This window comes from Rhinopithecus bieti, unplaced genomic scaffold, assembly GCF_001698545.2.
Source record: "Rhinopithecus bieti isolate Rb0 unplaced genomic scaffold, ASM169854v2 scaffold_73, whole genome shotgun sequence".
In the NCBI taxonomy this organism is placed as follows: domain Eukaryota; kingdom Metazoa; phylum Chordata; class Mammalia; order Primates; family Cercopithecidae; genus Rhinopithecus; species Rhinopithecus bieti.
Window position 1 is genome coordinate 861230 of NW_016803103.1, and position 14210 is coordinate 875439.

Here is a 14210-nt window from a genome sequence, read left to right on the forward strand (position 1 = left end):
CTAATTGGGATTTTTAAAAACAGGTGGCAATACATGTTTAACTTCTTATTTAAGGAGATGTGTAAGTCCTCTTATTCAACTTTACAACTTCCTTTGGCTAACATTTCTATTGGTAGTTATACTTACTGTTTCATATATTTTTATTGCTCCAGACTATTAGTTTGCAACATTTACCAAACCAGTTTTTGAATATATGAACTATCCTTCATGAAAGCAACTTCAGTTTACACTGCTGGTTCTTCTTTTTCCAGATTAAGTATTTATCGTCTTGGTCAAGGGATGTTGACAAATTATTAGGTTATATAGGTTTTGTAAATCTGTGTATCTGATTGCTATAGTTTAAAAGAGAGAGTTTAAAATTTTATTTTAAATAGTTCTTTTGATTTGGTGGATAATAGAGAAGGCAAAATATGACTCATAATAACTTGGCAATATTTAGAAGGTAACTTCTTTGTCCAGTAGGTCTTCTTTTATTGTAATTTCACTTGCTTGAGTGTTTTCTTAGCAGCATCTCTAGACAACACAAAAATATAATAAAGGCTTTAAAAAAAATGTCAGAATAGTATGCAGTTTCCCCGAAGCCCTTTGCGTTTCTGCAGACAGCCAGCAGGGGATCTCCTCTACACCCAATTTCCTTCTGAGTACAGTTGGTAGATAGTGTCTGATTATACTGTTGGGGCATTTAATGGAAAATTCAGCAGTGGCTTTGAGAGAGTTCTTAGTTGAGCATAGGTGATAAAATATTGTCTTTATTCATAACTCGAAATATTTGGCAGTTGGACATTGTTTTAAAAATGTGTTTTGTATTGTTATATTAATAACTGTAAATTCCAGAATCCTTTGAATATTGGGCCTTTATGTGGAAATAAGAACTCCTGACATTGTACAGAAACCAGCGCAGTACTTTGCATACATTGTTGCTCAGAACAGGTCTTAAAAAAGAATGAATGTGAAATATCTTAGTTTGAAGTTACGATTTTTCAGTAATCATTTCAGTATTAGAAACAAATCTCTTTCTCAATTCTGTACTTGTTTATTGGTTAATACCAGGTTATAGGTATTGATGGGTGCATCATTTTTATTTTCCTTGATAGTAATTACATAAGTAGGTTCTTTGCAATGCAGTTTTCCTTGGAAATGTAATTTTAAAAAATGTTTTATTTCTAAAACGTTGTTTTCTTCACTCAAAACCGCGTGTGTAAGAAATAATTTGACATTGTCAATTTGATGAATGTTAGGAGTATAGTAGCTTTTTGAAACTATTTGGAAGTAGGTTAATACTGTTAAAGAAATTGATAATTATTTTATGCTCATTAAATAGTATTTTGAAAATCAGTTATGAAGAAATTTTAAACATATTTTATTATAGAACTTCACAGTTGATATTAATTAATTCTAGAGATATGGAAGTCAGTGCATTACAAACCCAAGGGATAAAAAATAATAACTAACGACATATGTTGAGGTTAAGCTACTTTTACATTTACTGGAAAACAGTAACCCTTTGTTTTGTATCCATGTGTGTATTTCCACTCTAAAGTATTTATCTTTTGTTGTTTTAGAAATAATTGATGCAGAAATATCATCAGTTCTCTGCAGTATTTCATGTAACATGTGTTTCATGTAACATGTTTTTTCTTTCTATTATGACAAATATAGTATCCAGGAATTTCAGGGGTTGCTTATAAAATTTTGTAGTATGATCTGCTTGCTTTAAGCATAAACATGCTTGTACATATGAAGAGTAATTTATGCCATATACCAAATTTCCTGGGATTTAAAACCTCAATCCCACAATTATTTTCACAAAAGAAAGTGGAAAGAAATAACACTTTAGGATATTTTCGATATCCTTTTGTGTGTACATTATACAAGTTGAAGACAAAATATATTTTAAACAGTTTTCTTGAGTTAATATTATTTTAGTCATAAAATATTAATATTAATTTATAAAATTTATAGTTTACAGTGTAGAAAATGCAGTCAGTGGTTTATATTTATGGAAAAATGTATATTTTAGCAGATAATTAAACAGTACATGAGGAGTATGTATAAAAGTAAAATGTGAAACTTAAAAAAATTTGTCAGAAAAGCAGTGATCTTTCAGGGGTGTGAAATAAATACTGTATATTTAAATTTGTTAATTTTGAGCTACTGTCAAATTGTATAGAAGAAAATTGGGAAGTGGAAAAAGGCTTTGAAACATACTTAGTGTGCAGCTGTTGTAAAGCAAATTGAAACTGACATGTTTCATCTTGTACTTATTAAAACTTTGTCTGAATACTTGGATCTTTTCTTTTTGTTTTAGATATTTGGTTTCCAGGCAGGACTGACATCTTTGGATTGCAGTGGATCTTACTGCTTACCTGTACCAATTATTCCCTCTTTCAGCACTGCTCTTTATGGTAAACTTCTGAAACTCCCCACATACTGGTAAGTCTTACATGTTAAAATGTGATTTATGTTAATTTCCATTTATTAGGAGGGAAAAAAACGCCCAAATGTTTCTGTCATATGCCCATGTTAGTTTTATACAAAACCTTAGAAAAAAAATATCTAAACTTGTACTTTTACTGAGACACTAAAAATCTTTCTTAAGTGTCTGAAATCTGTTAGTTCATAGTGTCTTTTGTGATAGCAATAACTGTTATTAGGGTAATAACTGTTAATTCATGTTGGATGTATGTAAAATACTACTTCAGATTATAATAGGCACTGTAAGAGCAAGTGCCTGTTTTTCAAGATAGAGTATAAAGATTTTAAAAAGTTATAAATTAATATTCAAGACCAAAGTATGTATCTATTAAATAATAATTTCATATATATTCATAGCCACTGACAAAAGTATACCCATTACATAGAGTTAGAATGTATTTACATGTCTAGTAGCTATAATTTGTAAGACATTGATTGTAGCCCTCACCATTTTCATTCAGAAGTGAGTGCTATATTTGGAGGTCACATTTCCTTCAATTCAAAGAGATTTACAGAAAGAAAGCCAGTAGTTACCAGTTATAAATTTTTAGTTTAAAGGAATGCTTTTAATATATTGTTTAAATATATAAAATAATGTTTAAATATATGAAATTAATTTTTAGTGAACCATTTTTCCAATTTAAAATGTGATTTAGAATATCTTTTGCGTTCTCATTCTAATTAGTAAGCTTATTTTTGCAGGATAGTTTTTCTTTTAGTTTTTTACTAAAAGACATAACCTTCTTAGAAAATTAGCATTAATTCTTATCTAAAATACGTAAGTTGCAAAAATTTGTTTCTTTAATAATATGTTAACTTTTAAAATGAAATTATAAAATATTGCTCATTTTTTTTTTTTTTTTTTTTTTTTTGAACGGAGTCTCGCTCTGTCGCCCAGGCGTGGAGTGCAGTGGCCGGATCCTCTAGCTCACTGCAAGCTCGCTCCTGGGTTTACGCCATTCTCCCTGTCCTCCAGCCCTACCGAGTAAGATTCTGGGACTAACAGGCGCCTGCTGCATCGCCCGGTAGTTTTTTTTTTTGTATTTTTTTAGTAGAATGACGGGGTTTCAACGTGGTTAGCCAGGATGTCTCGATCATCCTGACATCGTGATCCACCCGTCTCGGCCTTCCCAAAGTGCTGGGGATTTAACAGGCTTGAGCCCACCGTGCCCGGCAATTGCTCATATTTTCAAGAAACTTTACTTCTGATACAGAAAAATTTTTTAAAAAGTTGTAGTTAAGTCTTAGTACCAATTCCTCTATAAAATGAAACCATTATTAAATTATTATTCTTAATTTCTAATGATAAATTTCATTTTGTCCTTACTCCTCCATACCTCTCACATGTCATTTATTATGTTATATATAGATTTAACTTTTTACTGGCATATATGGTATGTTGCATTTGAGCCAAGTTTTATATTCTGATTTATTAAGAAATAAACTGGGATGTGTCACAGTTGATATGGTGATATCAATTTTAATAGGTATTTGTGAAAAGTATTATCTCAGTTATGTGCTGATTAATTTATCATTTCTAGGACTGAAATGTAGTTTTATTGCAAGCAGTGCAATTTAGTATAGAAAATTCTTAATTTCTTTAAAAAAGTCCACATTTTTCAAAATGAATATATAAAAATCAATATTTAAATAAGTAAGGCTTAGTTGAAGGATACAAAGAGGTTATTGTGAATACTGTCAAATGTTACTTAAAATATGCCTGCAGACATCTAGAAATACTATTCCAATTAAATACTGAAAGCATGAGATCACAGAATGCCAATATTTTTTGGATGTGTTTTGCTTTTTTGTAGTTAAGACTACTTCTATGTTATTTCAGTGGTATTTTTGCTATGCTTTATAGAAGTATATTGATTTGAAATAGTTTCTTGAAATTTTCATAATAAATGCAAAAAAATCTTTAATCTAGTAACTCTAACTTGAAAATAAAGACAAACCTTAATAAATTGAGATATTGGTTGGTTTTAGTGCAGTTTGAATTCAGTAAAATACTGCTTAAGCAGTATGTCCTATAAGTTTAAAGAAAGCAGACAATTTCCCTGGGAGGTCAGAGGTAGCTGATGAGATGAGTTCCTGTTAGAATTGGACATTAATGGATGAGGCAGATATCCATGTGTCTATCACTGAATACAGTGGGAGAAGAATTTGGAAAGTTACTCTACCTTAGACTTGTCCATGAGCAATGATATCTAAATGTTTTAATATGAACACTTAAAAGTAGTTAAACCAGTTAATCAAATATTCATTAGTCCCATTTCTTCATGTTCATGTTTGTTAAGGTCTAACTAAAGTATAGTCTCAAATTCACTTCGTCCTATAATTGAGGGTTCAAACATGTGATTTTATTTGTAGAGAAATATATGCAATATATTTGGAAGTTTGGAGTATAGAAATAGTATGTTGGCTTAGAAAGTCATGGAAAACATGGAGGGGTAATTTTTAAGCAGGCTATTGAGGAGTGGATATAATCTGAAAGAGCATACTGTATTATTTTATACAGTCCTAGGTACCTAGTTTAACAAAGTTTTCATGACAGTCCTGTGAGATAAGATGATATTCTCTCTTATAAACTCTTTCTAAATTTCAGAGAGGTTAAATAAGTTGTCCAAAGTCACACACTAGCCTCACAAGATTTTCGTGGAGGATTGTCTGATTTGAACATCTTTGATTGTTTTATTACTTGATGGAGTGAAGGGGACATATATAATCTTTTGTTAATCAGTTTTTTTAGGCCCAGTATGCTTCTTGCCTATAGTTAAAGTAAATTTCCAAGGATTGATAGGCTAGCTAATAAAGCTGAACTCTGCTAGTATTAGTTAATAGTATGTAGATATTATTGTAATTCTGATCTTAAAATTGTGGATATTAGCACTAGGTGGAATCTTAGACATTATCCCAGTTACTGAGTCTTTATGACATACTTTTGGTTTATAGTCATCTGTCTTCTGCTTGAACATTTTATTCGAGGATGTTAGCTACTTTCTGTGCCAACCATTATTGGGCAGCTCTAAATTTCTTTCTTTTATTTAATCAAAGTTTGCTTTTATGAGAAGTTTATACTTGGATTTCTGCCTAAGAATGTTTCTTCTCTGATATAATTATTAATTATATATATCGTGAGGCATTTTCATTCTCAGAGAAATGTGTGAAAACACTGTTTCTTTTTAAGATTGAGCGACTTCTAAGTTTCTAGTTTTTACTTAGCACAGTGCCAAATGTTGGTTTTAACTAGCAAAGTTATTGAACAGATCATTTGTAGGGGGAAAATGCTTCTGTGAAATCTTTGAGTTCAGTGTTATTTAGAAGTTATGGGACTTGGTGCCAGTAGACTGATGGTATTGATGTGGCTGGTGTGTGAAGGACAGGTGAGGCAGATACTGGTCCTTTTGCCTCCCTGGAACTGAAACTGAAGGCATCATTTGTCCCAGCTCAGAATGACACCAGGATAAATTCTTTTAGTTTTAATGGATCCTGAGGCCTTCAAGTCTAAAAAAAAATTGCCAGTAGTGCTTATTATCAACAGAATAAGTAACCTTCCAGGGCTTAAAATGATGTTTGTTCAACTGCCCTGTTCTTAATAATGCCACAGTTTGAGGCCTCAAGAAGCTATACGTGGGTGTTTTTAATGAACCTGGAGATAGATCTTCCTTCCAAACCTGTGTTCATCAGTCTGCTTTTGTGATTAACGTTCCTTTTAACTAAATACCTTAAAACTACTAAGACTTAAATGGGATGTTAATTCTCTTATCTCCACCTGATTGGTGTTAGACTTATTTTTCAGCTTTGGTTCTGGCATCTAAGATGCACTTTTATGGAATGTTTTGAACAAAAAAGAAACATTAACATCTATTATAATCTTCTCATTTCAAAGATGGGAAAACTGAGTCCCAGAGAGGTCAAATTTCTTGCCCAAGAGCACAAAGTTAATTAATATCATTGCCTCAATTTGTTCCTTTCTTTCTTGATTCAAGGCTTGATCAACTGTACCATTTTGCTTAAAACAATTATTACTATTTCAAAAGTAACTATTTTAAATGTAAAATTCGGTAGCATTAAGTACCTTCACATTGTTGTGCAATAGTACTACCATTCAACTTTGTCTATAAATTTGACTATTCTAGGTGCCTCACTTAAATGGAATCATTCGATATTTGTCATTTGTGTCTGACTTATTTCACTTAGCATAATGTTTTCAAGATTAATCCATGTCACAGCATGTGTCAGAATTTCCTTCCTTATTCATTCATTTGTAAGACGGAATTTTATGTATTCATTTTATGTATATGCTACATTTTGTTTATCCATTCATCCATTGACAAATTCCTCTCACCCTTTAGCTATTGTGAATGATGCTGCTGTGAATATGCATGTACAAATATCTGTTTGAGTCTCTGCTTTCAGTTATTTTGAGTATATACCTAGAAGTGGGATTGCTGTATCATATGGTAATTTTGTGTTTAAGTTTTTGAGAGCTGCCATACTGATTTCCACACCGCTTTACACCTGTAACAGTGATGCAGAAAGGTTCCAATTTCTCCATATTTTCATCACTACTTACTGTTTTCCGTTTTTTTGATAATAGCTATCCTAACAAATACGAGGTGATATCTCATTGTGGTTTTAATTTGCATTTTCCTAATGATTAGGGACATTGACCATCTTTTCATGTGCTTATTGGTCATTTGTATGTGTTTGGGGAAATACCTATTCAAGTCCTTCGCTCATTTTTTAATTAGTTTTTTTTCCCCTTGAGTTGTAGAAGTTCTTTATGTGTTCTGTAAATTAATCCCTTATCAGATATATGATTTGCAAGTATTTTCTTCCACTGTGTGGGATCACATTGCAGGGTCCTGGCAGGAGATGCATCAATAAACAAAATAGGCAAGTTATTTCCCCTCATGGCAATAGAGAATAAACAGTCTCTTAATTAAGGGAATTTTAAGGAAAGAAAAATTGCTCCATGTAGATTGTCTTTTAAAATTGAATCATAAAATCATCCTTTTTGCTGTACTGAGGCTTGAAAGGAGGTGTTTAAATAGTTCTTGATAGCATAATACTTTCGGATTACTTAACATTTTCTATTTATTATTATTTTTTATGTTTCAGTGAATGCAGCATTTTACTTTTAATGATTCATGTTTGAACTGAAAACCATCGAATTAGGAGTAGAGCAAACAGTGATAGGAATTGAAATATAGATTCCTGCAGATAAGTGAAAAAACCCATTGAATAAATTAAATATATTTTATTTACCAGCTCTGAAAACATTCTTCAGTTATTGTTGAACGATGTTGTAGGGTGCATTTGATAATTCAGGACTTAATGCAAGCTTTTCTAAAAACTTGATTTCTCATCAGGTATTTTAACATGTACAGCTTGAATAACATGGGCTTGAACTGTGTGGGTTCAATTTCTTTCAATAACTATATTGGAAAATTTTTTTTGAGATTTGTAACAATTTGAAAAAATTTACAGATGAACCATTTAGCCTAGAAATATCAAAAAAATGAAGAAAAGTGAGGTATGTTATGAATGCATACAATTTATGTAGATTTTAGTATATTATTTACTACCATGCAATATACACAAATTTATTATAAAAAGTTAAAATTTGGCCAGGAGTGGTGGCTCACACCTCCAATTCCAGCACTTTGGGAGGCCAAGGTGGGAGGATTCCTTGAGCCCAAGAGTTCCAGATTCCATTTCTAGAAAAATAAAAAGGTAACCAGGCATGGTGGCATGTGCCTGTAGTCTCAGCTACTTCGGAGGCTGAGGTGGGAGGATCACTTGCGCTCGGGAGGTTGAGGCTACAGTAAGCCATGATCATGCCATTGCACTCCAGCCTGAATGACAGAGCGAGACCCTGTCTGTTTCAACCCCAAAACCAAAAAGGTAAAATTTGTTAAAACTTATGCACACAAATGCTTAGGAACCACACATGGCACCATTCAGAGCTGAGAGAAGTGTAAACAAAGATAAAGATGCAGTATTAAATCATAACTGCATAGAGTTAACTGTAGTATTACATAGTGTACTACTGTAATAATTCTGTAGCCACCTTTTGTTGCTACTGCGGTGAGCTTTTGTGTTATATCTGCTTAAAATGCTGTGTGATGGTGAGCATCTCCATGTGAGCAGTTCTTCTCTCCAGTATGTGTATTGCAATAAAAAGTGATCTGTCACAGTTCTCACATATTTGTCATTGGGCTGAGTGCAATACTGTAAAATACTATAAACCTTTTTTTTTTTTGAGACAAAGTCTCGGTCTATTGCCCAGGCTGGAATACAGTGGCATGATCTTGGCTCACTGCAGCCTCTGCCTCCTGGGCTGAAGTGATTCTTGTTCCTCAACCTTCCGAGTAGCTGGGATTACAGGCGTGTGCACCACCACACCCAGCTAATTTTTGTATTTTTAGTAGGGACAAGGTTTCACCATGTTGGCTAGGCTGGTCTTGAACTCCTGACCTCAAGTGATCTGCCCACCTCGGCCTCCCAAAGTGCTGGGATTACAGGCGTAAGCCACCGTGCCCACTCCTGTAAACCTTGAATAACACCACAGGACCCACACAAAGTGATTCTGGAAGTGATTCCAAGAAGCAGAAAAAAACCATGACGCTATAAGACAAAGCTGAATTGCTTGATATGTACCATAGATTGAGTTCTGCAGCTTCAGTTGCCTGCCCTTTTGAGGAAGATAAATTCAGCATAAGGACTATTGTAAAAAAAAGTAAAAGAAAATCTGTGAAACCATTGCTTCAGTTATGCCGGCTAGCACAAACACTTTTCACTTTTTGTGAAATATCTTTTTATTTTGTATTGAAAATGCAGCTTTTATGTGGGTGCAGGATTGCTATAAGAAAGGAATATTGGAGACTCTAATATGACTTGAGAGAAAATGAAGTCATTATGTGACCACTTAAAGCAAAAAGGAGATGAAGGATCTAAAGGTGAAGAATTTAATGCCAGCAAATGATGGTTTGATAATTTTAGAAAGAGGTTTGGCTTAAAAAATTTCAAGAGAACAGGAGAAGTACTTTCTGCTACCAAGAAGCTCATCTTAGTCAGCAGATGAGTTTCCTAGGCGCCATTAAGAAAATTATTGAGGGGAAAGGCTATCTGCCTGAACAGATTTTAAGTGTGGATGAAAGTGCTCTATTCTGGAAAAAAATGCCACCAAGGACGTATTAGTAAGGAAGTGATGAGTGCTCACAGACCTGTGCCAGATGATAAGAAGTAGGAAAAGCAGTGCCAGAAAACAAATTGACATTATACAGTCTGGCAGAAGTGTTCCAGTTATTCAAGATTGCTTTTGACTTTTTTTATGACATGGATCCTCCTATGATAGGGGCACTGCATTATTTGACATAAATTTCTTGGAAAGATTGACTAGTCTTTGTATATGTTAATGGTCCTGCCAATTTCTGTTTTCCTTATGTTTTGGTTATGATTTGATAATGTGTTTAAATAGCTAGTCAAAAAATAAATACATTTACGGTTTTTAAAACATGGCCTATGTGTATGAAATTAAAAGAATATAAAAGGCATAATTACAGGTAAATAGTATGCATCTTTATATTAAATTTTTTCCCTTTAATTTTTTTAGAAAGGGCACAAAGAGCATTTGACATATGTTAACAAGCAAGAAAGTGTTGGTCCAGTGAGAACAGAAAGTTTCCTTTGATTGTGATTTTGGAAAATTTCATATTTTCCACATGGAATTTTATGGTCAGTTGGGTGTGAAGTTGTATAGGCAAATATGATCCATTTTTAATTCCCTAGTTTAATGTTTTAAACTTAGTAAAATTGTTTAGTGGTGTCCAAATGAACATTTACAACTCATTCTTAGTTCATTGCCTTCAGATTTGATTTTTGGTTATCGGAGAATATTTCTACATGACCTATATCTATGTCAGAATAATTATATTGACTTTTCCTCAGTATTTGCCTTTGCCTATGTGCAGCAGTGGGAAAATATTATCCTGTGACAACATTCTATTCTGGTGACAGCATTTTAAAAAATATATCTGTGTTTCATTATTTTTGTGAGGGAGAGTGAAAGTCAATAGTATTTTTTGAGTGCAAAAGAACTCTTAAGTTGTTAATGTATTTTTTTAAAAAAGGAAATGGCTTGGTTAGTAATTACTAAATTTAGCCTAGGTTTTCATTTTATGACTACCTTTAAATTTTTTTCTTAACTGTGTTTGATGATTTAATTTCTTTTTAATATATTAACTTGAAATGTAAGAACAAATAATCATTGGAGGTTCCCATATTCAAAAAATCAGATAGTGCGTAGGTTAGTGGCAGAAGAAAATTGCTATTAATAGCATCATAATCCCCTTGTATAGCATTTTGTACTTAACTAAGTTTTACTGCATACAGGAAGTTTTTTGATACTCACAACCGACCTTTGAAATAAACAGGTTAGGTATTCTTATTTCTATTTTATAGATGTGGAAATGGAGGATTAGGGAAGGTGATACGGTAGACCTAGAGAGATAAAATCGCTTGCGTTGGACATCTTTTGTTTATATTATTTTATTTTATTTTTCTATATTTTGAGGCAGAGTCTTGTTCTGTCACACAGGCTGGAGTGCAGTGGCACAATCTCAGCTCACTGCAACCTCCATTTCCTGAGTTCAAGCGATTCTCCTGCCTCAGCCTCCTGAGTAGCTGTGATTACAGGTGTGTGCTATGACACCTGGCTAATTTTTGTATTTTTAGTAGAGATGGGGTTTCCCCATGTTGGTCAGACTGGTCTTGAACTCCTGACCTCAAGTGATCCACCTGCCTTGGCCTCCCAAGGTGCAAGGATTACAGGTGTGAGCCACCGCACCCGGCCTAGATATATTTTGATTAATTGATGTTGGAACTATTAATAGCATGTTGGTTAATAGCTATCAATACCAGGTTCTGGACAAGAACTTTGTATTCTTCATTATGACTGACTTAAAAAATGCTGCCACCTTCTTTGAAGAGTCTGTTAATACTTAGCATTGTTCAGGTTTCAAGTGACTAGTGAGTCATTTATTCATTAAAAAAAATTTTTGGTGCCTATCATGTTAAAACTGTTGTGTCATAGGCCTTGGAGTGTGAATACCACTTGGTCTTTGTGTTTCCTTTCTTGATACTTTAAGAATTTAGACAGGTGTTCTTAAACACTGGCTAACTCATGCATTTGCAGCCAAGTTTGTTTGTTTGTTTGGCTTGTTTTTGGAAGATCTAATTATGACCTCTTTGCTAGAATACTTTGCTTCTTATGGCTTATATGGTAAAATTTAAAAGCTTTAAAATATCCTTTGATGCGCTCTATGGTCTGGCCCCTGCTTGGCTGTCTAGACTCATCTGAAACATCCTCCTCTCTGTCCCCTCTTTCTTGCTTTTAAAAATTTTCTCTCCTTTTACCAAATCGTTCACTGTTATTGTTTTACTATTCTATATCCTAAATAACTGTAATTGACTCCAGATGCTAGTCCAATTGATACTTTTTCTGACTAGGTCACACCCCCATAAAATATGCTTTAAAATAGGAGACAACGTTCTTGTTTTTCATTGTACTTTTCATAGAATTGATTTTACACTGCTTTGTGTGATTATTTAATAGCCTTTCCCACTCGTTTTATTTTAAGCTCCATAAGAACCATCTCTTTTTCTGTGGGGCACATTTATCTTGAAAACCTTGCATCTGTTGTAGACATGAGTAAATATTTATTGGTATACGTCTGGTTGCTTCTTTAACAATTTCAATTTTTTTTTTTTTTTGGTTTTCTGATTTATGAGGTTTTAGATTGTATACTTTTTTGACAATCAAGTTCTGTCTCCTATTAGCTCACAATATACATGCGAAACATATTTTTGGCCAAAGTGAAAATCTGTGATGTTAATTACTTAAATTAAACTAAATTTTAGTGACTTTTCCTAGTCAGAGTTCTCAAGGTAATATTTGAAAGTTATTAATTACATACATAAAATATATTGTATAAACACACTTCATCTCCTTTTTTCCTGAGCAGTTACACGTTCTTATTTTAAGTAGATTAATTGTCTGTTTTAAATTAACTTGTCTAGGAGATGAGATAATGTAGAGGCATCTTACTTCTTTTTTATTTTGTTTGTTTGCTTCCACACATCAGTTAACCATTATTTAATCTGCTCCATGTTCCGTAGTACTAGCACCACTTTTTGGCTCATACCGAGCAAGTATAGTATATAGGCCATTCCCTCCAGAGACTTACAACTCATGCTGCAGCTCATTTATAAATATTTATTGGATCCATGTTATAATTCCAGTCATCATTCTACATGCTGGGAATGCAGTGGTAAACAAAATAGACCTTGTCTCTGTTTCATGGAGCCGATATTCTGAAGAAGTAGAGCCAGTCAACACTTCATTAAGACAAATACATGCATTTTAGATAATGGTGAGTAATAAGAAAAATTATGGACAATGGAATAGAAAATGAGTGTTTTGGGGAGTTTATTTGTCTAAAATGGTCAAGGAAGGTCTCTTAAGTGGATGTGACTTTTGACTCCAACCTAAATGACCATACAAAGATTTTGGGAAATTGTGTTGCAAGTGTTGGGAATAGCTGGTGCAGGTCTCGATGTAGAAATAGATATGGTTCATCTGAAAGACAGATAGAAGTCAAGTGTGACTGCAACTTAGTAAAGGGAGATAGATAAGAGATTAAATTGGAGAGGTGATCTGTTCACAAATAAAAGCAACGTAAATGGGTATAACCTGAACAATTTTTAGCCTTAATAGTAGATAAAGATTTAAACAATGTAGAATTAGCCATCTTTTTTTGTATACTGTTAAATGAATATAATATTCAGAATGTTAGGGTTGTGACACCAGTGGTGGAAATTTAATATGACAGAGTCTTACAACTTTTCTGCTGAGCAGCTTGACTATATCCATCAAAATCTGTAAGCATGAATATCTTTTACTCAACATGCCAATTTTTAGGAGTTTGTCCTTAGACATAATTAAGCAAATGAACAATAATTAGTTATGATAAAATGGAAAAATGTAAGTACCCAATAATGAAAAACAGGTTGTATAAATTATGTTACACTCATACCAGTTAGTAATATATAGAATAGCCATTAAAATTGTGTTGTAGAATATATTTATTGGTATAGAAGGATTTTCATGATAAATATTGAGTGAAAAAAGGTCACAGAACAGAGGATACAGAATTAGTCTATTAATGTGAGCAAAAAATATGCTTGCACAGGTAAAAAGGCTGGGCTATTGCTAAACTGTTTGTGATGGTGTTATGTGGATGATAGGTGACATGTGGTTTACATATTATAGTGGTTAGAAGCATGAGCCTCAGAACTGGATTCCTTGTATTTAAATATAGGCTCCTCCACTTCCTAGCCTTGTGGCTGAGAAAGTCTTTGTGTCTGAGTTTCCTCATTTGTAAAAGGGGCAATTCTTAATTCTTACCTTCGAGTTATTTTGAGGCTTAAATGAGTTAAATAAATATGAGCTGCCTTGAATAGTGCCTGACACATAACAAGTTCTTTATGCATGTTAGCTGTGATTATTACTATTGCATTTTTTTTTCTGACTTTTTTTCAGTGAACACACATTTATAAAATTGATGGGTCACCTTTCTCTCAAAGATTGTATAAAATTTTATTTAACATGCTGAAAAGGAAAAGTGTGTTTTAATCACATGTTATTAATATAATAAGTATAATTT

The 14210-nt window shown here is 33.0% G+C and overlaps 1 protein-coding gene across 1 annotated transcript in view; it reads left to right on the forward strand.

Annotated features, from left to right (window-relative positions):
- LOC108542214 (vacuolar protein sorting-associated protein 13B-like) overlaps nt 1-14210 on the forward strand; it is a 441791-nt gene that overhangs the window by 163590 nt on the left and 263991 nt on the right. Inside the window, exon 16 of the mRNA XM_017892173.1 lies at nt 2309-2433. Coding sequence (XP_017747662.1) covers nt 2309-2433 — 125 coding nt within the window. The remainder of the gene's footprint in view (nt 1-2308; nt 2434-14210) is intronic.